Source organism: Pantherophis guttatus, chromosome 6, assembly GCF_059756535.1.
Source record: "Pantherophis guttatus breed Tessera chromosome 6, ASM5975653v1, whole genome shotgun sequence".
Classification (NCBI taxonomy): domain Eukaryota; kingdom Metazoa; phylum Chordata; class Lepidosauria; order Squamata; family Colubridae; genus Pantherophis; species Pantherophis guttatus.
The window spans coordinates 75,552,563-75,579,785 of NC_142068.1; the positions used below are offsets into that span (position 1 = coordinate 75,552,563).

General features: G+C 35.5%; 1 protein-coding gene across 2 annotated transcripts; it reads left to right on the plus strand.

Annotated features, from left to right (window-relative positions):
• Nucleotides 1-26,582, plus strand: UBE2D1 (ubiquitin conjugating enzyme E2 D1). 2 transcript variants are annotated; one of them, XM_060682272.2, is made up of 8 exons: nucleotides 1-248; nucleotides 12,208-12,342; nucleotides 13,973-14,036; nucleotides 14,135-14,166; nucleotides 16,993-17,070; nucleotides 19,114-19,219; nucleotides 22,560-22,653; nucleotides 23,847-26,582. In XM_060682272.2, exons 4-8 carry the CDS (start codon nucleotides 14,158-14,160, stop codon nucleotides 23,890-23,892), a joined length of 333 nt encoding a protein of 110 aa, XP_060538255.1. In that variant the 5' UTR covers nucleotides 1-248; nucleotides 12,208-12,342; nucleotides 13,973-14,036; nucleotides 14,135-14,157; the 3' UTR covers nucleotides 23,893-26,582. The 2 variants fall into 2 exon arrangements, with proteins under 2 accessions (XP_060538255.1, XP_060538254.1); XM_060682271.2 differs by lacking the exon at nucleotides 12,208-12,342 and having other exon boundaries at nucleotides 12-248.
• The last annotated feature ends 641 nt before the right edge of the window (nucleotides 26,583-27,223 follow it).

Consider the following 27,223-nt stretch of genomic DNA (forward strand, 5'->3'; position numbering starts at 1 on the left):
CGGCAGGAGGCGGTGGGCGGAGCTTGCCGTCTACGAGTAGGAGCGGAAACAAAAGATCCGTCGATTGGGAGCGGAGCGGCACCTCGGCTCCGGCCTTAACACGCCCCGCGAGCGCCCGCCCTCCCCCTTCCTGGAGCAGCCGACGCTCTCCTCCTCCTCCTCCTCTTCCTCCTCCTCCTCGCAGCTTCCCCCACACCACGGTCCGCCCGCATTCTCCGCTGCCCATGGCGCTGAAGCGGATACAGAAGGTGAGCGCGCCCCGAATGGGCCGGGACCAGGCAACAGCCCTCCCCCCCCCCGCCCCACTACTCGTCGGTTGGGAACCAACCGGGTGAACTTGAGCTTCCCGGGGCCTTGGGAGGGGGGAGGGGAAGGGGAGGGGGGAGGGAAGGCAGTTAAGTCTGAGGGGGGGAAAGAAACCGCTTTGCGTTTCGGGAAAGAGGCGTCTCTCTGAGGGGGGGGGACACCGGGACCAGGGCCTACCCGAAAGGACTTGAGGGCGACCGGGGGGGGGGCATCTAAAATAATGACTACTAAACCCCCCCTCCCCACTTTCAAACCCCACCCCCCTCTTTGGGAGGCAGAGGATTTGGATAATTTGGCAAATGATAGAAACCTTTCTCCCCCCCCCCCGAAAAAAAAAAAACCTCAAATGCTTCGTTCTCCTTTTAGACAGGCAACCCTTCTATTAAACTCTCCAGATGTTAGTAGAAGGGTCAAGTAAGGGGAGGAAAGGATGCACCAGTGTGCAGTTTTACACACACACACACACACCCCTGGGAAGAAAAAAAAAGAAAGCTTGTCCATAGAAAACGAGCCAGGTGAAGAAGAGATTTGGAATCGAATTCTTTTTTATTGGGCCAGGTGTGATTATTAGACACAGGAGGAATTGGTCTAATAAAGAGAAATAAATGTTTGTTTAATAGAGTCTCTATTGGGGGTAGTTTTCCCTCCTGGCCAAAACATTGGAAGCACCCAGACCCACTATGGGTTTTCCCCCAGCAATATTGTTCAGGATGCTTGGTGGTAGAAATTGAACTGTTAGTTAACAAGGGTTATTTATAATGTTCCATTGCTGCAGGAAATGTCTTGCCCTTCTTGGGTAGTTTGCAACTGCTCCCCACATAAAATTGGAGGTAGTCCTCGACGTACAACAGTTTGCTTAGTGACCGTTCAAAGTTACAACTACACTGGGAAAAAGATCCATTCTTCACAGTTAACGACCTTTCCAGCATCCCTGTGATCAAAAGTCAGATGCTTGTCAACTGACTCATACTTAGGACCGTGTTGCTGTGTCCCAAGATCACATGATCTCCTTTTGCCACCTGCTGAACGAGCAAAGTCAATGGGGAAGCCAGATTCATTTAACAGCCGGGTTACTAAGTTTATCAACTGCAGTGATTCACTTAACAACTGAGCCAAGAAAGGGTGTAAAATGGGGCAAAATTCATTTAACAAATGTCTCATTTAACAACATAAATTTTGGACTCAATTATGGCCATAACGACTACCTGTAGTTTATTGCTGCCAGATATATTTTTAATTGTGGAAGATTTTTCCTAACACTTTTCCTGGGTAAGAGACAAAAAAAGTTGTTTCTGTACAGGCTTTTATTGCATCTTAGTAAACATACGGTACATATCAAACCTGGCTGGGTTGAAGTGTGTTATAAGAATGCCTCCTGCTTTGCTATTATTTTTCAAGCCTTTTGTGATGTTCTTGGAAGTGCATATGGGCAAGCAGTTGGTAGGGGGTTTTTTTTTCCTACTTGGCAGTTTTCTCTGCCTAGCAGGGCAAGTGTAATTGTGGTTTGGAATAAAAGGATGTGATTATGTGTATTCCACTTAAAGGTGAAGATCGACAGTCTGTCTTACTGCAGAATTAGTTGGAATAATTTGCTTCTGAATGCCTTATTTCTCAAGCAGACTTGCTTGTATCAATTCTTGAGAAATTTCTGTTTTTAACTGGGTCTTTAAAGAAATGACATCCTTTAAGACTAAGCTTGATTAGTGTTAATTTTAAAATGTGAGAGGTTGATTCAGATGTTGTCATTTGTTATTTTTGGTGTTAGATTAGGGAAGATGAGGAGGAACACCTAACGTCTTAGCAAAAAAAGAAAATTAACTGATGACATTAGCAATGGGTGTAATTTAATGAAATTTTATTTGCAAAAGTAGGCAAATTTGCAGAAACATTGCAGAAAATTATAATTACTGTACTTTGTTCCACCCATGGGCAGTTAGTTTCCTTGTTTTAATTGTTGGGAGATATTTTTTGGTGAAGATTTGAATCTCTGAACACTGTTCATAAAATCACCCTGTCATTTTTTTTCTTTCTGGAATTCGCAGGGAGAGCTTTGAGGCAGGTTGACTACCATAGGAAATAGTATGCTGGTCTAACAATACCTTGTTCTTGCAATTCTTCACTTTATGGGAATAATTTATATAGCCACCTTGAGTAGTCAGTTAATTAGAAAGGCAAGGTTTAAATCAAATTACTTTTTAAAAATAGAGTGCTTAGGATATGTTATAAATTATATCAAGGCTGAAATCCTAAGTGCCTTTAAACAAGCCCTATTATAAGTGTATTAAGGATTACACATGTTTACATCTGTCGTATATTCTAATTAAGGATAAGCAGCACTGCAACTTCTGAATGAATATTAGGAATTAAAAGTGCTTTTTGTTTTAAAAAAATGAAGCCTAGACAGGTTTTTAATTTTCCCTCAGGGGAAACTGGGATATTTTAATATTATAAAAGATTATTTAAAGATATGTTGTGACCATCTAATTGGTAGCATATTTGTTGAAAATGTTGGTGTCAAAAGTTTTTTTCCCCAGTTACCTGTATTTTTCAAGTAGTCCACCAAATGGTTAGAAAATAACAGTCAAAGGCCCATTCTGGAAACGTTTCCTATATCCGAGATGTGTTCAGAGTTGCATGGCAAGAAAATACTTTGCCAGGGTAACCAACTTATTTAAACTTATTTATTTAATATCTGATTGATCCAAAAACTTATAGAAATGGGGACTTTAAATCAGCATCATGAAATCATTGGTTTAATTGCCTATTTTTTATTATGTTCTTAAATCTGATGATTAAATGATTTTAAAAATATAGAGTGGTTAACTAGAAATGTTTTATGATTTTTGTTATCCTTACCATAGATATACAAGTACCAGTATTATTTTGTTAACTAAGCAGATAACATTTAAGAATTGGATAACAGTTGTGTCTTTAAGGCAGATAAAAATATTTGTAAGGAATTTCAGCTATATTGAATCAATTGATCTGTCTCCCACTTGATTTGTGCAATTTACTTCAACTAAATGATTGGTAAATAAAAAATATCATTATACATTATGTTAATTAAATTGTGTATTATTGTTGTTGCAAGTGTACTAATATTTCTTCCACTCATTGATATGGAAAAATCTCCATGTAGCTGGTTAGAACTTTGTGAAGTTTCTGAGAGAGATTAAAATCTGAGACAGTTTCCCCATTATCCTTCTGATAATTGGTATTTAACCCATATCTGAAGTTCTTTTCTCTCTTTTTCTTTTTTTGGAGGGAAGTCACGGACTGGTCAAATGTCAGTCTTCTTGATGATCAGAAAACTGTAACTGCAGTTTGGCCAGGTATCTTTGTATACCATGACTATCATGATTAGCATATTTGAAATTGGTGTGGATAACCATTCAAAGTTTTTTTTTTCTTCTATCTTAAAAAAAATTCCAACTTCCAATAGTTATATGTATTTCAGCTTTTTGAAATCATCTTCATGATACCAGTTTCAGAGACAACAGCTACGTTGATAGATGGCAAGTGAACGGGAACACTGGTGATAGGCAATAAGAGATATAAATATATGTAAATGAGAAAAATGACTTTGGATTGTAGCATAAACTGTTTCTAATAGATCTAGTATCAGATGTGGAAACAGTTTATTTGTGAGTCTGCCAGCACTATAGCTGTTTAATCCTTGGACCTGACCTGTTACCTGCAGCTTGTCAAAGAGATTCCCCCTCAGATATTGAAACATATACATTGACTTCCAGTTTCTTTTCTGGCACTATCTGAAATGGTATTATTCTCCTGCTTTAGCAGGGGGTTGGTCAGGAAGACCTCCAAAGTCCCTTTCAGCTCTATTCTGATTGACTGTTCAAAGATCATGTTTTTCCATATCTTTTTTGGGTTTTGGGTTTGAACATACGGCATGTATGTTCTGAATCTGTCTTAAATCTTAGTTTTTTATTTAAACAATTGGGATTTCAAAGGCTAAGGCAGAGGCCAGTAGGAGAGGCATTGCTGATCAGGGTAGGTTAAGGAGAATGCATAGGGATGCTTGAGAGGCATGCTATGAATTGGGAAGGGAGCATGGGGATATGCGAGAGGTGTGGCATTGATTAGTATGTGTACATGATTGATGCATGGGTTGGGGAAGGTTGAGAAGAGTGCATGGGTTGGAGAGAGTAAGGGAGTACGCAAGAGGTGCTGTGTAGATTGGGGAGGGTGTGTGGGCCTCTGCGGGTAGTGTTATGCAGGTCGGACAGACGATGTGAGGATGTGTACAGTATATTATAAAGCTGAGGTGGTGCAGTGGTTAGAGTGCAGTACTGCAGCTACTTCAGCTGACTGCCAGTTCAGTAGATCAGCAGATTAAATCTCACCGGCTCAAGGTTGACTCAGCCTTCCATCCTTTCGAGGTAGGTAAAATGAGGACCCGGATTGTGGGGGCAATAAGCTGACTTTGTATTAAAAAAAAAAAAAAGAACACCGCTTAGGGGGGGCTAAAAACCCTACTAAGCAGGTATATACAAAAGTATGAAGGCTATTACTTAATGCATCGTAAGCCGCCCTGAGTCTCCGGAGAAGGGCAGCATATAAATCAAACCAATCAATCAATCAATCAATCAATCAATCAATCAATACAGTGTCTGAGCGGCACTGTACAACTTTGGGGAGGAGGCTTGGGTATGCAGCATGGATTGAGAAGTGTGCACAAGTGACCTGTGTGAATGCAGAGGGGTTGGGGGAGAGAGCGTAAGTAGGGGAGATGTACCCCAGCAAATTACAGTCTTCCCTGCCAGCTTCCCTTTTACTTATTAGGGATGCTGGCATGGAAGATTGCAAATAGCAATCATGTGATCATGGGGTGTTTAGCAAATGATCGTAAGTGTGAAGGGTTACTAAGCATTCAAATTGCAATAATGTGACCACCAGGTGTTGGGATAAACTCCAAAGACTAGTTGTATCTGTCATTTAGTGCCATTATAACTTTGAACAGTCATTGAATGAAGATTGTACGTTGAGGAATACCTATAGCTGCTTTGAGAAGGAGTATTTTGCTAACAGCAATACTATTTAAGAAGTGCCCCTTTCTCAAACATTTGCAGAACATTCAAAAGCTTAACAGAAAACACTTCTGCTTCTAATAGTCTCAAGGTAGTCCAGAGAGCAAGAGTTCTGGATTTGAACTGCCTCCTATGGTGCTTTAAAGTGGAAACAGAACCAAGGTTTTAAAAAATATCATGGCAGGTTCAATATTTAATTGACATTGAGGGGATATTGAGGTTGGAAGCTTAAGAAAAAATACAACTTACATTTAAATATGTATTTTGTGAATTCAAATGAGATGGATTATTTGCAGCATTAGGTTTCAAATATTGCAAACAATATTTATAAATTTATTAAATTATATTTCTATTTCAGTATTCTATAAAATTAAAATATGTTAAATATTTTATGTTATTAAAATATGTTAAATATTTTAATACAGTGTTAAGATTTCAGTTAGGAATTAAACTTCTAAATGTATCTAATATATGTAACAAATGACATATTTACTTGAGAAGCTTATATATTCAAGTGGTATTGTACTGCAGATCTCAAAGACAATATTTCTGAGTTTTGTGAATATTCATGCGCTTTTAATAACTTGATTGGCTATTTACTTTTATCTATAGAAATTTGAAGATGTGTGTTATACTAAGTCAGAGAGATTTGTCACTTTCTCCTCACAAAATCAGACATTCAGGAAAAGAAAAAGTAACAGTTTATGAACCTTCGTTGTTGGCTACACATATCCTGAGTTGTGCTATTAAATAGCTCAGCTACTTAAAATCTTATGGCATATAGTTTATTTTTTAAATATATATATAATTAAGACCACAATTTACTAGGCTTCAAATGCAAGTATCTGTAAATTTTTTGGAATAATTTATGTCCTCAACATTTACTGAGTAATTGTGGTTGGAAGAGATTATTCAGTTGTAAACCAGCTGTGCATATGTGTATGATTGTGACAATTCTTTGCATATTTTTTTTATATTTAGAGGTTTTAATTCATACAGTTTTTATACTAATTCATAATTCTAGCCAATTTATGCACTTTTCTTAATTACTACTCTCTTCCATATCCATTTTTTCACTATTGTCAAATAAGATACCGAAATTTGAATTTTTAATTATTCAAATATACATATAATTCAACTCATTTTTATTTATGTAGTTTTGAACATACTGCTCCACTTCATTAATCCTGAGATGATTCACAATCCTCAGTAAAAATGGAAAAAAAGTTAAAAACCAATTCATAACAGCTAATACCGTACCACCTCTAGTGACAACATCCAGTTTCAATAGATTAACCTGCTATCCAATACTTTACAAAATGGCTCTTTCTTTAACATTTCCAATAAGAAAGAAATATAGGGTTATTCCAGAGTGTAGTGGCTATTACCAAAAATCCTGTCTCTCATCAACCTCTCAGAGGGAAGGTACCCATAATATCCTCTTCCAGTTTAAGCAAACAAGAAGGGCAAGTTGAACTTTAACAAGACAGTCCTGGAGATACCTGACAGTCAAATCATAAAGAGCTTTCTAGCCCAAAACCAGCACTTTGAACAACCTGGAAACATTTGCAGTACTTGCACAATTGGAGCTGTGTGGGTTTAAAATCTTCCATTTATCAGTAGATGGGCTGCTGTATTCTCCACAAGGGCAGTTCATGTAAAATGTGTTACAGCAACTCACTCTAAAGGTGATAAGGACATGAGTTGCTGTCACTAAAGGCATGTAGAGCCCCCTCTGGGGCCTCATCTGAAACTGGCTGAAGACATCTTTGGCAGTGGCTTTAACTGAAGATCCAACAACAGCTGTCAGACTAAGAAGTTTGACTTACAGATCTTCTCTTAATGGAGACTTCAAGACTTCAATCCCTTCCAGAGTCAGTACAACAGCTGATTACAACCTGGTTCGTTAGATGAATAAACATGTCCATCTTGCTTCAGTCAGTTTCTCCTCATGCAGTGTCCTGCAGCTTGGATCAGGACTCTGCTGCATCTCCAGCTAGGTATGAAAACAAGATTTACAGTAGGATATTATCAGCATATTGATAACATATAATCCCAGGCAGCAAGTTTCCTCTCCCAGCAACTTCATATAGATATCTGTTAAAAAGCAAAGGTGAAGTCAAGCTTCAGGTGAGCCCTGCTGCCAACTTGAATGACCCACGTAGGAAGGAATCGTGCCCCTACTCCTAGTCCACACAGGTGGCCCAAAAAGATGCTCTCGTCAATAGTATGGATCAGAGTAAGTGATGTAACTTCTGTTCCATCTTGAGGCATGAATGCTGGCCAAAAGGATCCAGACAATCTGCTATATCTAGGAAACTCTGCAACAGGACTTGGACATCCCAATAAACCAGACTCCATTTTTGAACCCCATATGGAGATTGCAGCCCATTTTTACCATGGCAGAGCTTCCTATGGTCTATCCAGCCCAGCAACTTTGACACCATTCGGCATTCATAGCTTTGTCTGGACAACCCTTTTCTGATATTATCAACAGCTTTCCTTGTTCAAATTTATGGGTTTTTTTTTCTTTATCCATTAGGATATAACTATCTTCCATAAAACTACCTGTTGTTTTGGTTTTGTATTGAGAAGTAAATGTTATATTTTATGCTTTGTTTTGCTAATTGTTAATATATTATTACATTTATTTATCTGGGTTTTTTTTGCTGGTCATTCACTGACTAAATATTATTAAATAATATAAGCTCATAATATGGAAGCCAGGAGGGAACAGTCTTAGAAATTTTTATTGATAAAACAATTACCAATACCAATAGGAACTCCTGAAACAACTCACAAATGTGTTTTCTAATGTAATAAATAATTAAAAATTAATTTTATGGCTTCACAACAAGGAATTACAAAAATGTTGAAATAATATGTGGCCTAAAATAACATGTCACTCCAGAAGCAGTGTCCCTTTTTTTCAAGATTCCTTCCCTTTGTTCCCAGCTGATAATTATATCAATTTAGTTTTAAACATTCAGATTGCTTTTGGTTACTACCTTAGAAAGAAAAAAAGTCTTAGGCCTCTAATGCTGGGTCCAATGTGGCAGTTACATTTGAGAACTTTTCATTAGTTCTATTGTGTTAGTAATACACTTGCTTTTAAAAATGATGACTGTGGTGCACTTGAATTTTTGCAATTTAATGCTGACCTGATTTCTGACACACTAACTCAGAAATTCACAAGTAATTCCAACAGAGACTGGCTAAAAGTACAGGTTGTCCTTGCTTTAAAGACCATTCACTCAGCAACAATTCAAAGTTAGTGATGCTGAATGAATAGTACTTATACCCAATCCCTAATGTCATGGCTGTGATCAGCACTTACATCAATCACTTCTACTTGCTATCCCCTCCCCAACTCTGCCCTTTTGACCACCCTGCCCAGTGGCATTCCTTGGCAGCAGTGACAGTGCTGGTGCTGCTGAAGTAGGGCTTTAAGTAGTGTCAGCCAACCATGGCCAACTCCAGGTGTCTGAAACTTCATGAGAAGGCTACACAACAATTTAGAGAAAGGTGGACCTTCTCAAGAGATTTTGGAGGCCTAAGAAGTATCTTCCAAAACATCATGATAGTGGCACATGCAGCCTTCGGAAAAAGGCATGGTGCAGATAGCAGCTTCCTGACGTAGGGCCAGGACGGGCACACCTCTCAGCAATGGGAGGAAGATGGCAGTTGGGTGCAGCACAGCCAGTAGAGCTCAGGTTGGTGAGGCTTTGTGCTGGGATGCTGGGGTGGTTCGCCATGGTCTTGAGCTGGCACTCTTTGATGCCGATAGTGGCGCTGGGGGCATGAAATAGAGGTCAGGGAGCTTCTACTTCAATTCTGATGCTGCTGGGTGCCCACCATTGCTAAGAGTACAGAATGGCCTCAGGGAGGGTTGGGGTGGGTGGTAGGAATTCAAAAAGAGACATTCCCCTTCCTTACCAAAGTTTGGGCCTGGGAGGGACCAAGCTGGGAAAGCTTGGATTGAGGTTGGTCCTTGCCTAATGACCAGTGGGATTCTGTTAATGATGGCAATGGGAGCTGCTGGGATTTCTGTTGCTAAACTGCACAGTGATGTGACGGCATGCTTTTCAACTACATCAGTAAGCAATGGAAATTTTGCCCCCAATTACCATTGTTAATCAAGGACTAACTGCTATTTCTGTTTGGTCATGATAGGAAAACAAACAAGTTGCTTATTTATTTTATTTCTGTAATAATCTTTTCAGGCAAAAATTCCAAAATAAATTTTCAAAAGGAAAAGTTCTAAAATCACAATAAAACCAACAATTCTTAAAGACAATAATGAAATTAAAAGTAATGTTTATTTCAGAACAAGTTTCCCACTGCCTGCATGCAGTTCAGTAGCTTTGTTATATGCCTTATGCTGTATTCAGCTTTCATGACACTTGGAAATTGGACACTTGTGGATTCTCCTTTGGAGTGGTAGTATCAGCACTTTGCATAAATAAGTTATTTTCTCTTCTCCCTGAAACCAGAGCTCTTGGATTTAAAAAGGCCTGTACTTGGAAAGATTTTGCCATTGGTTTCTTTAGACAAGTACACACTTAAATGATCTTTAAGGACATGCAGCTAGTTATACAGAATAAAATTAATTGCAAATAACCTTAATAGTTTTTCCAGAAGGTCAGGGGAATTATGTGAGGAACAACAAACATTTGGCTTCGTATCAGAATGACTATTCGTTTTAATGTAAAGACTAATATTTAAATGAATGTTGATGAATACTGATTGGTTATAACAATTTTAATGTGAAGAAATGGAAATTAAAATCAGTTAATTAAAAATTAAAAATCAGATGCACTACTGTGTTTGTGGCTAATTTAAATTGTTTGAATAATCATGCCTAGTAATCATACTAATATTAAACCATAAACCATGATTCACAAACCATAATAGCTAGGTTATTATGCCTAGCTATTCCAAACTACGTTTTACACAGTAGTGGGTTTCAAATCCTGTCGCTAATGGTTTGCTCGTGGGTGTGTGCACATGTTGCTTCTGCGCATGCACAGAGATGTTTGGGCAGTTGGGCGGAGCCTCCTGCCGCTGACGCTACCGGTTCGCCCAATCCGGGATGAACTGGTAGCAACCCACCACTGGTTTTACATTAATACAATGTGAGAAATCCAACTGCCATCATGTTTGTAAATAGCCACCCTGTAGAGATGGGATGCCTCACAAAGAAAAAGAAATGGAAAGCATTTTAGACACCCTCAGCTTCCCCAAGAAACACATGGAAAATTCTAAGAAGACCAAGGAAAAAAATTCCAAAGATTTTTGTTCTTCTGAAGTTGATGCTTTCTTTTTCAAAAATGTGTAGTAGGATGGCTATGTAAGATTCATGACTATATTGTATTTAGTACTTATTGTGTTTAAGAACTGCTATTAGTCCTTAATATTATGATTATAATACTAGTTTTGCTTCAATAATATTTTTGCATATTAATCTCAGCTTTTTTTTTTACATCTGAGCTATAATTAAATTAGTCTACTGCAAAATATTTTTTCTTCTACGCTGATTAGTTGATTAAGTATGAATAGCCCCTTGATAATGAAGCTAGGAATTTAGTAAAGTATTTATGATCTAGTCAAAAATTAATACTATTCTGACTATGGAATTCAGTTAGATTATTCTCTTGAAATAATAACATCAATCACTTCCAGAAAAGATGGGTGTGATGAAGATATGAAATCCGTTAGTTCCTGTGAGATTCTCCAGTGTCAATAGCATTTGAACGTGTTAACATTTGGCTTTAATGTATTACTGTTCTGAGTATAATTTTTTAACTTCTGACTTCTCTGCCTTTTTGCTTCACACAGGTTTACACTTAAGGGCATGTATTTTTTAATACTCAAGTTTTAAAGAATCTTCACTAATTCTGGTGGTTAGAATTAGTTTGTATCAAGTTGAGTAAGACAATAGATTAAAACATTTCCACTTAAATTTACAGTACATATAAACAATGTATTAAAAGAGCCAAGTTGATTGATAAAGTTTGAACTGAAAAACAAAAAAACTTCCTTTAGTGCCAAAAAGAGAGATTACAGTATATCACCCAAGAGACATTGCTTCTTTTGTTTTATATTGGATTTAAATTTTATTTTATAAAAAGAGATACATTATGCATACTGTATACTATATCTGGAATTTAGGGCCAGAACTGAAGTATATAGATCAAACTCATGATTGTCCTGGAGCTGGTTTTAATAATAATATATGTTTTGCTAGGTTTTAATTCCTGTTCAAAGAAATTGCTTCTGTGACACTGTATACATTTCAACACATATCCCAACTATTCGGCCCTCAAATCTAACCCCATGTTTCATGCAGGTATCCAGATTAAAACATCCTTGACAGATAGTTGTCTAACTTCTAATTGAACACATCCAATAAATTGCCTTCCCTCAGTAACTGGATTCACAGTCAAGCTATCGTTGCGGTTAGAAATTTGTTTCTAAGATTCAGTTCAGGTCTGCCTTTATGTAATTTAAATCTATTTTGATTCCTGTTACCTTAAAGCTCCCTGAGATCAGATCAAGTCCCAGCCATCTTCTGTGACATCTTTGTAGGTATTTTAGGTATTTATGTAGAGTTTAGTCATATATTCTCTCAAGTTTCTTTTTTCTGGCTAAATATTCCCAGATATTTAATCATGGGACTTAGTTTCTAGATCACCCTGTGTCCCCTCCCCCACTTGTTCCAGTTTCTCTAAATCATTATTGCTACTTAATGCTGAGAATTGCACATAATACTTGAGAGATGGTAGATTACTTAGAGAAATCTATTTTTCTTACTTACCAAGATAATATTGAATTTTATTTCTGTTTTCTACAGTATTAACCTACCCAATTTTATGCCTGAAAATTTGAGAAGCATTTCCTTCACATCAGAGTCATGAAAAAAAAATACTGAAGAGTACCAGATTCAGGACTGATTTCATTTCATCACTCCACTTGATATCACACTCAGGTAGAAGAATTATTGAGCAGGCTTCAGATACATTTCTTGGACCAGCTATGTGCAGTATTCATTGTCTTACTTTAACTGGTAATCTTGCTAAACAGGATAGTTTGGGTTCTTTGTCAAATACTTCAGTTAAATTAAGGTCTATTCTGTCTATAGTATTCCCCAATTCTACTCAATCCATGATAACTACTGGTAATCACAATTATATTTTTAAGGTTGTTTAGATCATCCCTTTTACAATATGGTCTGGGATCTTCCCAAGTACCTTTTTCTCTCTTCTTGAAGATAAAGACAATATTTGTTCTCCTCCAGTTTTCTGGAATTTCATCGTTTCTCCAAGAGTTGTCAAAGACATTATGTCACGCCTGATAATCAGCATATTCCTTCATACCGTAAAATCTAGTTTATCTGATTCTGGAGATTTCATCTCACTGCAACTGAGCAGATATTCCATGACTACATTTCATCCTGCCCCTTCGGCCTGCTCTTTACGCTTGCCAAATGGAACATCTACAAAAATAGGTTCTGCTTTTTCTGTGTTACCTGTTAGCATTTTGCCATTTTCATTTAGCAGGCGATTCTTTACCTTTTGTTATGAATATAACTTGGAAGCTCTGATGATTAATTCATTGATTTTTGCATCCTTCACCAATATCAGCTCATTTGGAGCTGTAGCTTTTCTGACAACATCTCCGTAATTCTGAGCTGAATTAATGTATTTATTTAAAATATATGCAAACCATATCTGTAGCTACCATATAAACTGAGCTCCTTTGCTTCCAAAAATGAAGCAGATGGGCATGAAAAATTGAATAGTAAATTGCTTACAAAATTCTTTCACAAACCCCTTTGGACCAATTATTTGGCACCTCTGGAAGCCCAATTTTTCATGCAGTTGGAGAGCTGATGCAGTTATGACTTTATTATGTTAGGGCTTTATTATGTTAATACTTTTTAATATACTTTATTAGTATAGTATATGGAAGTTTATTTCTGTTGCAATATAAACTTTAAAAAAATAAATGAAGTACAACATACATTAATATTTGTATGCTCTGTTAGAATTAAAGTTTGTAGACTTACTGGATCTTCCTATACATTTATTATGCCTGAGAATCTTATCTTTACCTCTTTGATACTTGTTAGTGAAATTGTGCAATGGTTAATAAAACAATAACTTCAAAACATGGTGATATGAATTATCACTGGCTCTTTCCTTGACCCATGCAGGGTTTTGACTTAATTCATTGCAGAGTTCTACTCAGATTAAATCATGCTCAACTTTTGCCTTAACTCTGTTTAATCTCTGTTGGAAGTCTGCATTTATGTCTATCCACACAGGCTAACAACTTTAGAATTGAAATAACATGGGAGTCACTGATTGTATTAATGATAAGTGTATAACATATGCCTTAAATGTGTGGAGATCACTTATCTCGCAGTAGTGCTCAATACTAATTATCTTAGTTCCACTGTGCATTCATTGAATTTTATTTTGACTAAAATTTATTTTGATTCTTTTTAGTTGTAAATTTTGCATATGCTTAATCAAATCAATAAATTGGATCCAGATTTGGATAATTAATCTTGAGTTTGTTTATAACCTTCCAAATGTTTTCTGTGATTCTTACAGGAGCTAAGTGATCTGCAGCGTGATCCACCTGCACATTGTTCAGCTGGACCTGTTGGAGATGACTGTAAGATCTTTATAGTTGATGGCAAAATAGTTTACATACTTATAATATACAGTATCATTAAATACTTAGTAAGATAAATAATATTTTGTGTTTTTCAGTGTTTCATTGGCAAGCAACTATTATGGGACCTGTAAGTATGTAATTTTTATAACCGAGTTCATTTCTTTTGTTTACTTCATTAATAATAAAATAATAAAACTAAGTTTTAATATAATTGATTTCTGCAAGTATCTCAGCCTAAATTCTAACGTATATTCTTTAGATTTAGCACAGAGTGATGTGTGAATGAAGTCAGTGAATAAATCTTGGTTGGCTCTAAATAGTAATAGTAGAGTGTAGGAATGAGGTGTTGCATCTATTCTGCACTCCAGTCTGCCCTCACCCATTGCCACTTACTGGATATCAAACCTTAGGCAGTCCTGGACATGCATAATATTAGGTTGGCCTCTAATAAAACTCATTCATCTAGGATGTGATCCTGAATGAGTGGAGCAGCTTGGTATGTATTATTGAGATCCATTTCAGCAAATAAGAAAATGCAAACTAATATTGTATTCTAGGAAGTTGCTCTGTAGCTTGTAATATATTCTGTTTGAGAAGCTGCATTGTATAAAATCCTTCTTAAATACCTTTAACAATTAAATAGAAGGAACACAATTTCTCACTGATTAAACAATAAAATCACCTGATTACAAACTATACGTTGACGCTATTTAATATACAGTACTGTGCAAAAGTGTTAGGCAGTTATGCTGTAAATGCTGTAAATTAATGCTTTCAGACATAGAAGTTGTTAATAGTTGATTTTGATCAATTAACAAAATGGAAAGTATATGAACAGAAGAGAAATCCAAATGAAATCAATATTTGGTGATTAAATGGCAATGTGTTTGTCAGGCCTTATTACATACATTTGATAAAGTGGACTCTGATCTATGAGCACTTATACAATAATAAATGTGTTAGTATTATACATGGTACCATAAGTAAATAACTAATTGTAATTACCCTTAACCCAAGGTTAAAAGGAAATATGGAAAGCTAAACAGGTGATGTTCTAGATCTTAGGTGTGAAAATGAAATGGGAGTAGAAGATGCAAAAGGAAACAAAAGAGCTGAAGTCTCTTCAGTCAACCTGTCTATCACAGGTTGATTAAACAAATACTCATCTGCCTTACTTATGGTTAGAGGTGATAGAACAGAGATAATTTGTTCCAGGGAAGAAGGAAACGAGGAACAGCAAGGTATAATAATAAGTATTGAATTAGAAGTGGGGACAGCCAAATTTAAGTATGTCTTCAGCCTTGGAGAAAGAAGATCTTTCATAACATAGGACCAGAAATATTCTCTTAGGCCAGACTAATTCAAAAGGGGATGCTGTTTACATTAATTTATTATTTTAGAGACTTATGATATTGCATAATTGTTTTCAACCACTATTTTATTTATAATGCATCTTGCTACTTTGTTACTGGGTCTAAACAGAACAAGATTAGTTCAATCATATATTTATTTTTATTTGTAATTTTTATTTCTACATGCATGACTGTTGATGATTGTGAGCAATTCTTATTGATTAGAAATGCACTTTAAATATTTGAAGAATTCATTAATTGTTTACTGTGTTGACAGACCTTAATGGTTCTGCTCTCCACCTTCTGGTTCAGATCCATAATGATATAGTTTGTATGGCCATAGAATTCTCAATTCAATCTTAATCATTCTTAATTATTCTTTTGCCAATCTCTATACTGGCTGAGTCTGGGAATGTACGCAGGTGAAATGAATGGTGTTAACTGACAGGCCATATATCCTACATCCTGCTTTCCGAATAACTACTATAATTTATGTTATACACTTAGCTTCATCGTGCAATCAAGGTTGATTGGTTTTTCCTCATATTAAATTACTATGTAACATCTTAGGGATTTTTCTAGATTTTACCTTCTGAAAGAGATTCCTTCTTGAATTATGTCTGGCATCTCACTATTTGAAGATTAAAAGACTTTACAATACTGCTTTTAGCAAAATCTTTGTGAAGTCAGAAGAGCTTTATCCATATTCAATATAAATTTACATTTTGATTGTATTGATATTAGGAAATCTATATTATATTGCTTTATTTTTAATGTTTTATATTGTGCTATATATTTATTTTGCCTATACTACATTTAGCTATTATGGGTGCTATTCTGTTACTGCTATTACATTAATCTGAAATGATGCAATCCTTCCTGTGTTGTTTTGCTTTTGGTTCTGCGTTTTTTTATTGCTTTTCTGCAGTAGGAATAAGAACAGAGTGGATGACTTATAGTACCAGGGCAGGAAGGGGTGGCAGCAGAAGCAGGGAGTTTGTCTGTTAGTCCTGTCAACAACCTCCTATCAAGCCTCTTTTTTAAAATGAGAGAAACAGCAAGTAAGAGCAAGAGAGCACAACAGAGAAGGAGAGAACAAAAATAATATGTGACTCAACCACAGAATTTCTGATAAAGCAGAAGAGGCAGAAACTAACCCCCACAGATCAGGCACTACATTTATGAGTCTAGCCAACTGTCAGAATTTCCTTTTATCCTTACCTAACCCCATTTTAGGGAGAGCAATTGATGGATGTTTTCCCATCAGCAAGAAATATATCCATCACTTTCCTTAACATATACTTTAAAGCTGTAAGAAAATCACCATTTGCCAGCCTTCTTACTGAGATAGATTAGAGTTTAGCTGTCAGCATAAAGCTAAGAGTGCTGTCTAGATGATTTCTCTCTAAAATGGTATAAAGATTAAAATAGTGGTCATAATCAAGTATTATTTGAAGAAAAATTTAATCAAGATTTTCTGCAGGCTTGGATGAAATTGGCTTTAAAAAAATGACAGCAGCCTACAATCTGCACTCCGAATTAAGTAGTAGTTTCATGCAAACGATGGAAAACGTTATCTTTTTATTTTGTTTGTTTTCCAGCCTGACAGTGCTTATCAAGGGGGAGTCTTTTTTCTTACAGTCCATTTTCCAACAGACTACCCATTCAAACCACCAAAGGTAAACACTTAATTTTAAAAATGCAGTTTGTTCATTTTAATATCAGGGCTTGGTCTTATGTTCTGATGGGGAAATTTGCTGGGCATAGATATTTTATTAAAATAAGAATAGAATAAATAGATCAAAGGACAGAGCACTTTGAGACAAACACAGAAGAATTCAAAAGACAAATTAGTTAGCAATATTTTAAATTTGATATGGCGACTTCAGCCATTCCTGAGACTCAAGTTGATGGATATTTGAGGTCCTAGAGAATAGGAAACAGATCTTACTAGCTTGAGATCTGCTTTTCCACCCTCACACTTAAAAGGATGCAGATTACCAGCTGTCTGCAAGGAATATAAATCCCTCCATTCTCCACTATCCTGTCCGAGCTGAAGAAGCTTCTTGGATGAGAAGCGAAACCTCTTCAAAAGAAAACCAAGAAAGTCCAGTTGTCTCCTAAAAAAGCACCTTTGGGACACCCTCACATTTGTTTGCCAGTATGCATTTTAGAGGAAACCTAATGGTCAATCTGTTACCTAAGGTTAAGTTAGATCTTGGTTCTTGAACTGTATATATGATCTAGAATAGGAGTTTTATATACAGTGGTGCTACCAAGTCTGGGATGTCCAAGGCTTCAGACGCCTTTGTGGAGTCCACATGCCCTCTTACCACCCTACCTCTTGGGTCTGTGCTGTGGTGCTCTTTCTCCCTTATGGCATTTTTTAAATCTCTCTGCAATCATATCTATCCTTTTTTTTTTTTCCTTTTTCCAGAGAAATTCTATCAGGCAATTTGGACAGCCAAAACATTCAGTTCAATACATCAATTCCTGCCTTCCTGCAATTGATGTATTGAACTGAATGTTTTGGCCGTCCAAGAGCAGTGGTCTGAACCTACATCTCATGGCACTATTGCTAATATAATGTGATTTTAATGTTTCCGTGGACTTGGAAATTACTCTGATAACATGCCTTTAGTAGAAAGCTTTATAAAGATCCAAGGGACGGCTTAAAGCTCCAATCATTTTATGTGGTAGTGTATTTTACCCAGATAATTTGGTTATAACTGTTGTTGCATTAACAACAGAGTGTAGAAAAAGTATCAGATTCATTCCCTACCAAATTAGCAGGGTTGGGGAAAAACATAAAATGCCTACATCACAGAAATTGAATTTCTTGACATTTTTACATAAATATTTTATATTAGGGTTGCATGAAGTCTCAAAGGGGCACTTTGCTTCAATTGTGTGTTTTAGGCAAAAGATGACTATTAATTTTAATTGAATTGATTGTACTATGGATGTATATAAGTATGGCACTGTTTTACCCAAATGTATGAATAAAATACCTTGTTTCATTATAATCAGCTATACATATTCTACATCTAAAAGCAACTCATTCATAAATTACAATTAACACCAAGTCTTTAGTCCATTGAGTAACTAGGGCCATAAATTTATATTTCTAATGCTAAATTGCCCAGCCATGAATTTCAATGTAATAAGTATGCAACAAGAATATGGACATCCAAGATATTACTTAAAATATTAATATCTCAAAATCAAATTAATACACAGATTTCTTCTGAGAACATAATTTTAAGACATTGTAAAGATGTGTATTTGAATAAATTCATTACACTTCAATTCAGTCATTTTGCCAGATCCAATAACTCCTAAGAGATAATTGGGAGCTACCAGAGTTAGTAATAAAGTGGGTGGCTATATAAATGTTTTAAATTAATACATTTCACCACTTATGATATCTTAGGGTCTGGAAAATGAATGAGTATGTGTTTTATGGAAACACGACGGTGATCAGATTTGAGCATGAGGATAGCTCTGTCCTTCCAAAGAGAAGTTGAGCTATTAGATATTACTTAGCATATATAATGATTGACAAACTTTCTAAAAACCCCATCCAACAAATAGTCTTATTTGTTCATTTGGCTCTTTACTGCTCATTCATAAAGAGATTTTTCTTTTAAAAATGTCTGATGAAGTTATCTAGTATATGTGGTACAAGCAATTGAGTTTTATTTTGCACTGTTGCGTTGCAGATTGCATTCACTACAAAAATATACCATCCAAACATAAATAGCAATGGAAGTATTTGTCTTGATATCCTGAGGTCACAGTGGTCACCAGCACTGACTGTATCTAAAGGTAATTCTATTTGTGAAGCAAACCAACAACATACTGTTTTATGTGCATATTGTATAAAGTTTATATTCTGTGAGGATCCCCTAAGATAATTAAATAGCCACGCCTGAATTTGTTACTATGTATTGGGCATAAGGCCATTGCTATTGACTTGGGTGGAGATTTTAAACTATGATCTAAATTGGTGACTGTAGGGATCAGATTAGAACCTTCAGAGGAAGGAAGCTTGCATAGTTTGAGAGAGCTCTTCTGGAAAAAGATCTGGAAACCATTATACCAGAAACCAGAGACCATTATACAGTAATTACAAAACTTCATTTAGACAGCAAAACTCATTGTAAAAAGATTGAGTGTATAGTAATTTAAAAAATCAGTTTGATTGCATATTTTTGCTTGACATTTTTTAATCTGCACACAGCTCACAAACACTTGTGTCTTTTACTAAAATTTGTTGGTTGGACCAGATTCCTGATATTTTCTTTGCAGCAAAATTCAGTATTAGATATATTAAGCAAATAATAATAATAATAATAATCAGAAAAACAAGGAAGCTTATGACAATGAATCATGCCTTGCACCCTAAAAGTGATGTTGACCGATTATATTTACCAAGAGCAGAGGGTGGTCGAGGACTCCTACAAGTAAAGCAGACTGTGGAAGAAGAAAAACGCAGCTTGAATGATTACATCCAGAAAAGTGAAGAACCAATGCTTAAGGAAGTAAATAAAGGAGGCCTTTTAAAGACAACTAACACAAAAGCAGAATATAAGAAAGAAGTAATTGAGCAACGAGCTGAAAATTGGAAAAGCAAAGCTCTGCATGGCCAATACTTGAAAAGTATTGAAGACAAAGCTGACCAGAAACTAACTTGGAACTGGTTAAGATCAGGAGTACTGAAAAAAGAAATAGAAAGCTTTATTTTGGCAGCTCAAGAACAAGCCCTAGCCACAAATTTTTGCCGCATGAAGGCAAAAATTCAACATGTTACCACCAACAGCAAATGCCGCCTCTGTAATGAGAAAGATGAGACAGTCAACCACCTGATCAGTGGGTGCAGCAAAATTTCACAAACTGACTACCTACAATGCCATGACCGCGTTGCTAAGATCATTCACTGGAAATTGTGCCAGAAGTTTGGATTTGAGTACAGCAAAAACCACTGGGAACATCAGGTTGAGAAAGTTTTAGAGAATGAGAAACTCAAGATCTTGTGGGACTTTAGGATTCAGACTGACAGGCACTTGGTCCACAACACACCTGACATAACAATAGTTGAAAAGAAAAAAGTATGGTTCATTGACATTGCAATACCTGGTGATGCACGGATTGAAGATAAGCAGCAAGAAAAAATCATGAAGTACCGGTACTTGCAAATTGAAGTTGAGCAACTGTGGAAAAAGAAATTGTGTGTTGTCCCGATTGTAATTGGAGCCCTTGGAGGAATACCCAAAGGGCTATCCCGCTATTTAGAAATTCTAAATTTACCAGACTTGAACATTTTGACTCTACAAAAAACCACCTTACTCGGAAATGGCTTACATCCTCCGACGATACCTTAACAGTTCCTAGGTCCTTGGTTAGGACTCGAGCTGCTGAGCTATTAACCAGCCTCAAAGGCTGTGAATCTCACTAAAGATATAATAATAATAATAATAATAATAATAATAATAATAATAATAATAATAATAATATAAAATAAAAGGAGTCTTTAACATATATTTTCTGAAATTTCCAAATCATTTTTGATGCCAGAAGCAATAGGAAAAACTGGAGATAGAAGAATGCTGCTCCATGTCATTTGTTCTAGGTTCTGAGGGATTAATTGGAATAAACATTAGGAAGATCTAACTGTGAGACAAAGCCATAAGCTATGACAGTTTACATAGCTGGGGAAAACCCTGCTATGTTATAAATATAAATTTATATTGTAACTAAAAACTACATGTTAAACAACAATCATCTGAAAAGCAACACTTTACTCAATCTTAATTTTACTCATTTTTTGAACTATTCTCTAGTGATGATGTCAGCTGCATGCTTAGGAACCAAATTACTGAGTTTCTAGAAGGTACAGTGGAGTTATTTTGGTGGCAGTAGTTTAAGGTTTTATTAAATAATGTAGACTGAGATCTCCGGTATTAAGAATGAAAAATAATAGAATTCTTGACAATTTTGTTTTATTCCTCTATAACTCTCACATTGTTTTGAATCAAAACTTACCCATATTCTTTATATACAAAAGAAATACAACTTAACTGAATGGAGCAATTCCAGAGTTATTTAAAATCTGCACAACTTTCCAAGATGAGCCTCTCAGATAAGAGCTCTGTGTTGTATAGTGAGCGCATGGAAAGAATTTAGACAAGGCTGCCTCCAATTTAATTATCCTTTGCCTATGGAAACCTAACTTCAAGTTACCACTCATATACTGTGTAGAACTTTTTTCCCAACTTCAGTACCATGGATTTTAGATGCCTCACTTATTCTTAAATAAATACTTAAAGTATTGTAAGTATTAAAGTAAAAGCATCTTAAATACTTAAAATATTAAAAAATACTTCCTAATGGCCAGATACATACTTTTTTAAAAAAAAATCAACTCAGAAGAGGGGAACTGGTATCACTAGAAGTATAATGTCTTTTATATTTCTCAAACTGCTATGGTTTACAGTTTTTAAAATATTTGGGAAAGGGAGGCACTCTAGCCAAAAAAAGGAGGTACAGAAACAGCCTATTTTAAATTAGTTGCATTTTTTAAGATACTAACTCCTGTATTAGTGTTTTGTTCTTAAAAATGAAAGGATTGCCAAAATTAGTTTTGTGGTAAACTCTTGATTTTTTTTTAATTGAAAAGAAGTAAAATGTTTCCCTAAAGCATGTTGTGGTCTAATATAGATAGTTGGTATCTACTTATGCACATTTACATATGGGACTTGAATTCTGATGGGGTTAACTTGGACCTGCTGCCTTGTTTTTAAGCTTGGAAGTGGGATAAAAAGGAGAATATTGCATGCTTACTTTGGTAATAGTTCTTTAAAAAGTAACAACTGGGGATATATTGAAATTATATTGTGCTTTCCCTTAGATTATTAAAATAAGGAAGCCAATTTTCTTTCAGAAGTAGGAAGCACCTCTGGAATTGGGCAGAGTTGCAATTATGTTAGAATACCCAAATATTAATGTGCAGGAGCTGATAAAGCTGAGGAGAACTAGTTACCTCAAATATTGGAAAACAGGAACTATTGAATTATAAAACAGATGAAAAATGAGTAGCTACTTTTGAGGCCTAATTAGTATCTTACATCATGAAAACTCTAATTGATTATTTTTACTTTCCCTCTAGTGCTTTTGTCCATATGCTCTCTACTTTGTGACCCTAATCCAGATGACCCTTTAGTACCAGATATTGCACAAATCTACAAGTCAGACAAGGAAAAGTACGTATAAATATTATTTCAAAAATTGTAAGCCACTACTTAGTTCTTTTCTGGTTTTTTTTTCTCCTTGCACCCCAAAGATCTTGATGAAATGATTCAGTTATTTTACTAGACATGTTTTTCCCAATCATGTTACGTTTTATTTTAAAACTGTACTCATGGACTTTTCAAGTCCAGTTTCCCTTAATATATATTCAGCATGTAAGTTGAAGGGGGAAGGATACAGCCTTATCTCATACATTTCTTATACTGCTCTGAACTATGGCTTTAAATATAAATATAAACTAGATACTCTGTCTTAAAACTATTGTCTATTATGCTTTGGAGTGGTGAGACAATTGTATATGTATTCTTAATCTAAAAAAGATAAGTAAGCAAATTGTATGTACCCTTCGATTTACAAAGCTTGGAAAATGTTTCACATGGTAAACTAGCTGGTTTATTTTTAAACATCTCCTTAACTGTCCTAAGATAAGAAGAGGAGAAAAGACATGAAAGCACAACACAATAACGGTACTTCATGGCATTGATTGTCATCCTTTAGTCATTACAGGAGCGAACCTTATGTATTTCTTGAAGTGTTGATCATGTATCAGTGTGGTACCACATGCTTGCTGATGTGTGCCTGTAAAACTCCAGCTTTATCAGAAAAAGTTGCTGTACAAATATTTAATCTATTTAACCCATGTTTTATATCTGAGCCAGCAATTTATATCTGGGTTTCCTCCCCCTTGAGATCATCATTATGAGTCTGAGTTTTTTTTCATCCAATTCTGTTTGTCCCTGGAAATCATCAACACATTTTGTATTCCAGCTGTTGCAATCAATCTAGTTAAAATGGTTCCTCCAAAACACTTGATTTTTTATTCCATAATGACCAGATAGGTTGGTACAAACCAATCTTGTGCTCTTTAAATTTCTACAGTACCAAACAGATATGTTTTTTTCCAGTAGAATAGAAGATCATGGCTATTTTAAGCCAGCTTTCCCAGTTGTGTGCCTTCAATGTGTGTTAGAATTGCAGCTCCCAGAATCTTTCAGCATGATTCTTTTCATGGGAATTCTGGATGTTGCAATAGGACTGAAGAAGGCTTTTCTAAGCACTTGTATCTTGTAGTTGATTGTATTTGAAATGTGATAACACAGCTATGAATCATAAGCTTGTATATTTTCGCATTTTTTTTCTTGGACAGATATAACAGACATGCAAGAGAATGGACACAGAAATATGCAATGTAAACTTTGAAGACATTTTCTTATATACCAGAGTACTGTAAATTTTAGGGTTTTTCAAAATTAGAAGTAAATGGAGCACAGTTTACTGTTTTCAGTGTACCATGAAGCCCTTTTTGATTTTTACCCATATAAGTGTGTTTCTGGAACAAGGAAATTAACTACAAAAATTAACCTGAAGACTGTGACGAGAGTATTTATCCTTTCTGTATGCTTTGCAAAAGACATTTATTATGTTTTTTAAAGATACTTGGACATCTGCATCTCCAGCCTACAAGATTCATAGTGCAGTTGTAGAGCAACCAAACTATTTTTGCTGAAAACTAGGTGGTACATAATAAATATTCTGTGTCTTTGAGATGTCAGTCTTGTAAGTCTGTTTGAATGTCATTCTTTGTTAGTTCATTGTATAATTTGTATTTTTTTACTGTATAGACTATATTTTATTTACCATATATTTCAACTCATTTTAGACTTTCTGCACAGTATTGAAAAATACAACTGCTACTAAATGAGTGAACTATTCCTTCCCAAAGGAATATTCTATAAACTGATAGACTTCTAAAAACAAACTTTGCACTCTAATCTTCAGTATGCTGATTATGGGGAAACAGATGGTTTTGATTTTGTTGCATACTTTTATTGCAATGTGAACTAATTGCACTGCTCTGTAGAAAGAAATGTAACTAATTTTGTTCTATTCACAGCTGACTTTTTATCCCATATGGGCAATATAATCTCTGACATGTTAACAAAATTGACTTGAAGCTTTTCCGTATAAATAAAACATGTTTTTTACTACTTGTCTTGGCTGTTCTTTAAATCTAGCACATTCTTTACATGTGCATGCTTTGAAAAGATCAAAATATTGTTCAATATATAAAGTACCATTGGGAATAACTGACCTATGTGCTTGAAAATGCTCCTGAGAGCATTATTGTAGCTTTTAAACAAATTACTTATTCATTATATTCTATTGATCTAAGTGGATCGATCTTTTATCCAGTATAAATAATGTACCTTCAAGCTTGCAAAGTAGTTGGGAAAATGTGCTTATGATGAAAACAGTTGATTTTAGAAAATCACAAGCGCTTCTTCTCCCAGCTGTATAACAATATTTTGATCTGATATTTCTACACACAAACTAATGCTAAAGCCAGTATATGTATACTGCATGTTTGGGGAAAAACAGCCTTTGGTTCCTTACAGATAAGTGCATTATTTTTTAATGTAGATTTTGTGGTACTAAAGCAGTCTGAAATGCATTTTAATTTGTAGCTGAAATAATTCTAAAAAACAATTTAGCTAGAAGATTTTGCTGCCATAGATAAAAGTTAACCCTTTATTATCTTAGTGCTTTGTGATCCAAAAAGTATTCAAACAAAAACCCATAATTGGAATGCATCAAAATGTGGCAAACATCCCAGAGGCTATTTTTCTGTTTTCTTGGCTTTACTCATAACCTTTTTAGCATTTTAATCTCCACATTTTTGCATCATGCTAACTGCCTATGAAAAAGTCTTTACTGAGCAATTTATGCATAATAATCAGCTAGGGTTTAGAGAGGGTTGTTTGTTTGTTTGTTTTACCTCAGTACAATCTAAAGATGGAAGCTTTATAAGATAGCACTGAAACTTCATTGCATTAGTGTCATTGCTTACTGTGAAACAGGCCATCTCTGCAAATAGCCAATATATGTTTCCATGCAGTAAATGAATCCTTCGCTATACTTGAAAAAAAAAGGGATGCCATTGCTTGTGAAGCTATTAATATTCTGTCATCGGCATTTAAAAATGGTGGTAAAAGATCCTCACTTTCCACATTTATCTGTATTAAATGTTTAAAATAGGTTCGTCCCAGAATATCCCATATCTCTTCTTATAATAGGCTCTGTGAAATTTGGTAGTTTGATTTGCATGGCTGTTAAGTGAAAGAGTGTTTAATCTGCTTTACTGAAATTATATGGAAGATGGTTTGAAATTATTTAGATGTTGTTATGCTTTGAAGTATACTTAATTGGAGGAATTTACTAACCATAATGCAAAATCTTCAGGCTGAGCAAAAGGTGCAAATGAGGTTGCTGCTTATTCTTCATGGGGTTCTATGAAGTATCGTTTAAGTAACAGAAATGTCTTCAATTGACATTTAAAACTGAAGTTCAGAGACTGGTTTCACCAACTGAACTTCCAGACTAACCTTAATAACAGATCTTTAAGCAGACATCTGGACCAGAGATTCAGTTAACTAAAAGGTGTTAAGAATTCTCTGTAATTTTTTTTTTTTTTTTGCATTTTCTGGAAATTGATCATTTTCTGTTTTTAAGTGAATCATGATGGTTGGTTTTATCACCCACCCACCCCCATCTCAATATTTGCTCAGTCCTGGTGCATCCATTATGGTGGCATAAATGTGTCTGAACTTCAGTCCCTCCACCAAATGCCAGTTTATACTGTACAGTGCCTTAGCGAGGGCACTAACTGAGCCATCCCATTTTCTGTATAATCCTCACTTGGCATTATTGGTATGACTAAAGCAAAGGATCTCTGTATCAGTGAAATTCTTAAAATGTAATCTTTAGTCATTCTAGTTAATGTTAAATAAGGCGTGCTTTCTAGCTACTTCTGATGTGGTATTTTTCTGCCTGAAGATGTCAGCTGAGGCTTGAATGAAAATAAAATTTTGATTTGAACTTGGAATTTGTAAAGTTGTATTTTTAACCCAGCAGTTTCACCTTTATGAATTAAAAAAAAGCAGCAGTGGTAGTTCTGTTCAAATGTCACTTTGGTGCTATGAATGAAACTATAAGGTTGGTTATTGTATTACACAAATTCAGTAGAGCTGCTTTGAGCAAAGTATTCTTCCAAAAGGGGATATAAAGGCTCCTATAATCGGCAGAAATACTGAAAGGATCCTGTGTCCTCTTCTTGAACATGATTCACAGAAATAAAGATTTACGCCCTTGCGTTAAAGAACTAAAAACAGAAAGGTAAAGAGGCAAACTTAATATTCCATTGTTAATTCACCATTAGCAAAACAAGCAAAAGCCCTCTTCAGAGTTCATGATCTTGAGCAAAATTAATCAATTTATGCTACTTTCTTAGACAATATTATTAAAAAAAAAAAAAAACAGTAAATTTTAAAAGGGAGCCCAAATGAAAAAAATTCTCCAGAAACGAAAGAGCATAAGCTGTCGAAACACACCACCGTCTACTATGCAGAGTTTCATTTGTCAAATGCATACACCCTTTGGTCCTCGAAAGGCTCAGGGCGGCTTCTTGGCACCCACAGCCTACTACCAACCCACCGACTTCATTTTCCCCTTACTGTCGCACGCATG

What these genes read in the sequence shown, in the direction of transcription:
- UBE2D1 (XM_060682271.2), top strand. Translation starts at nt 225, where the DNA reads ATGGCGCTGAAGCGGATACAGAAG. An exon ending in AGCACTGACTGTATCTAAAG is followed by an intron (nt 19,220 to 22,559) that starts GTAATTCTATTT and finishes CTTTCCCTCTAG; the next exon opens with TGCTTTTGTCCATATGCTCT. An exon ending in TACAAGTCAGACAAGGAAAA is followed by an intron (nt 22,654 to 23,846) that starts GTACGTATAAAT and finishes TTTCTTGGACAG; the next exon opens with ATATAACAGACATGCAAGAG.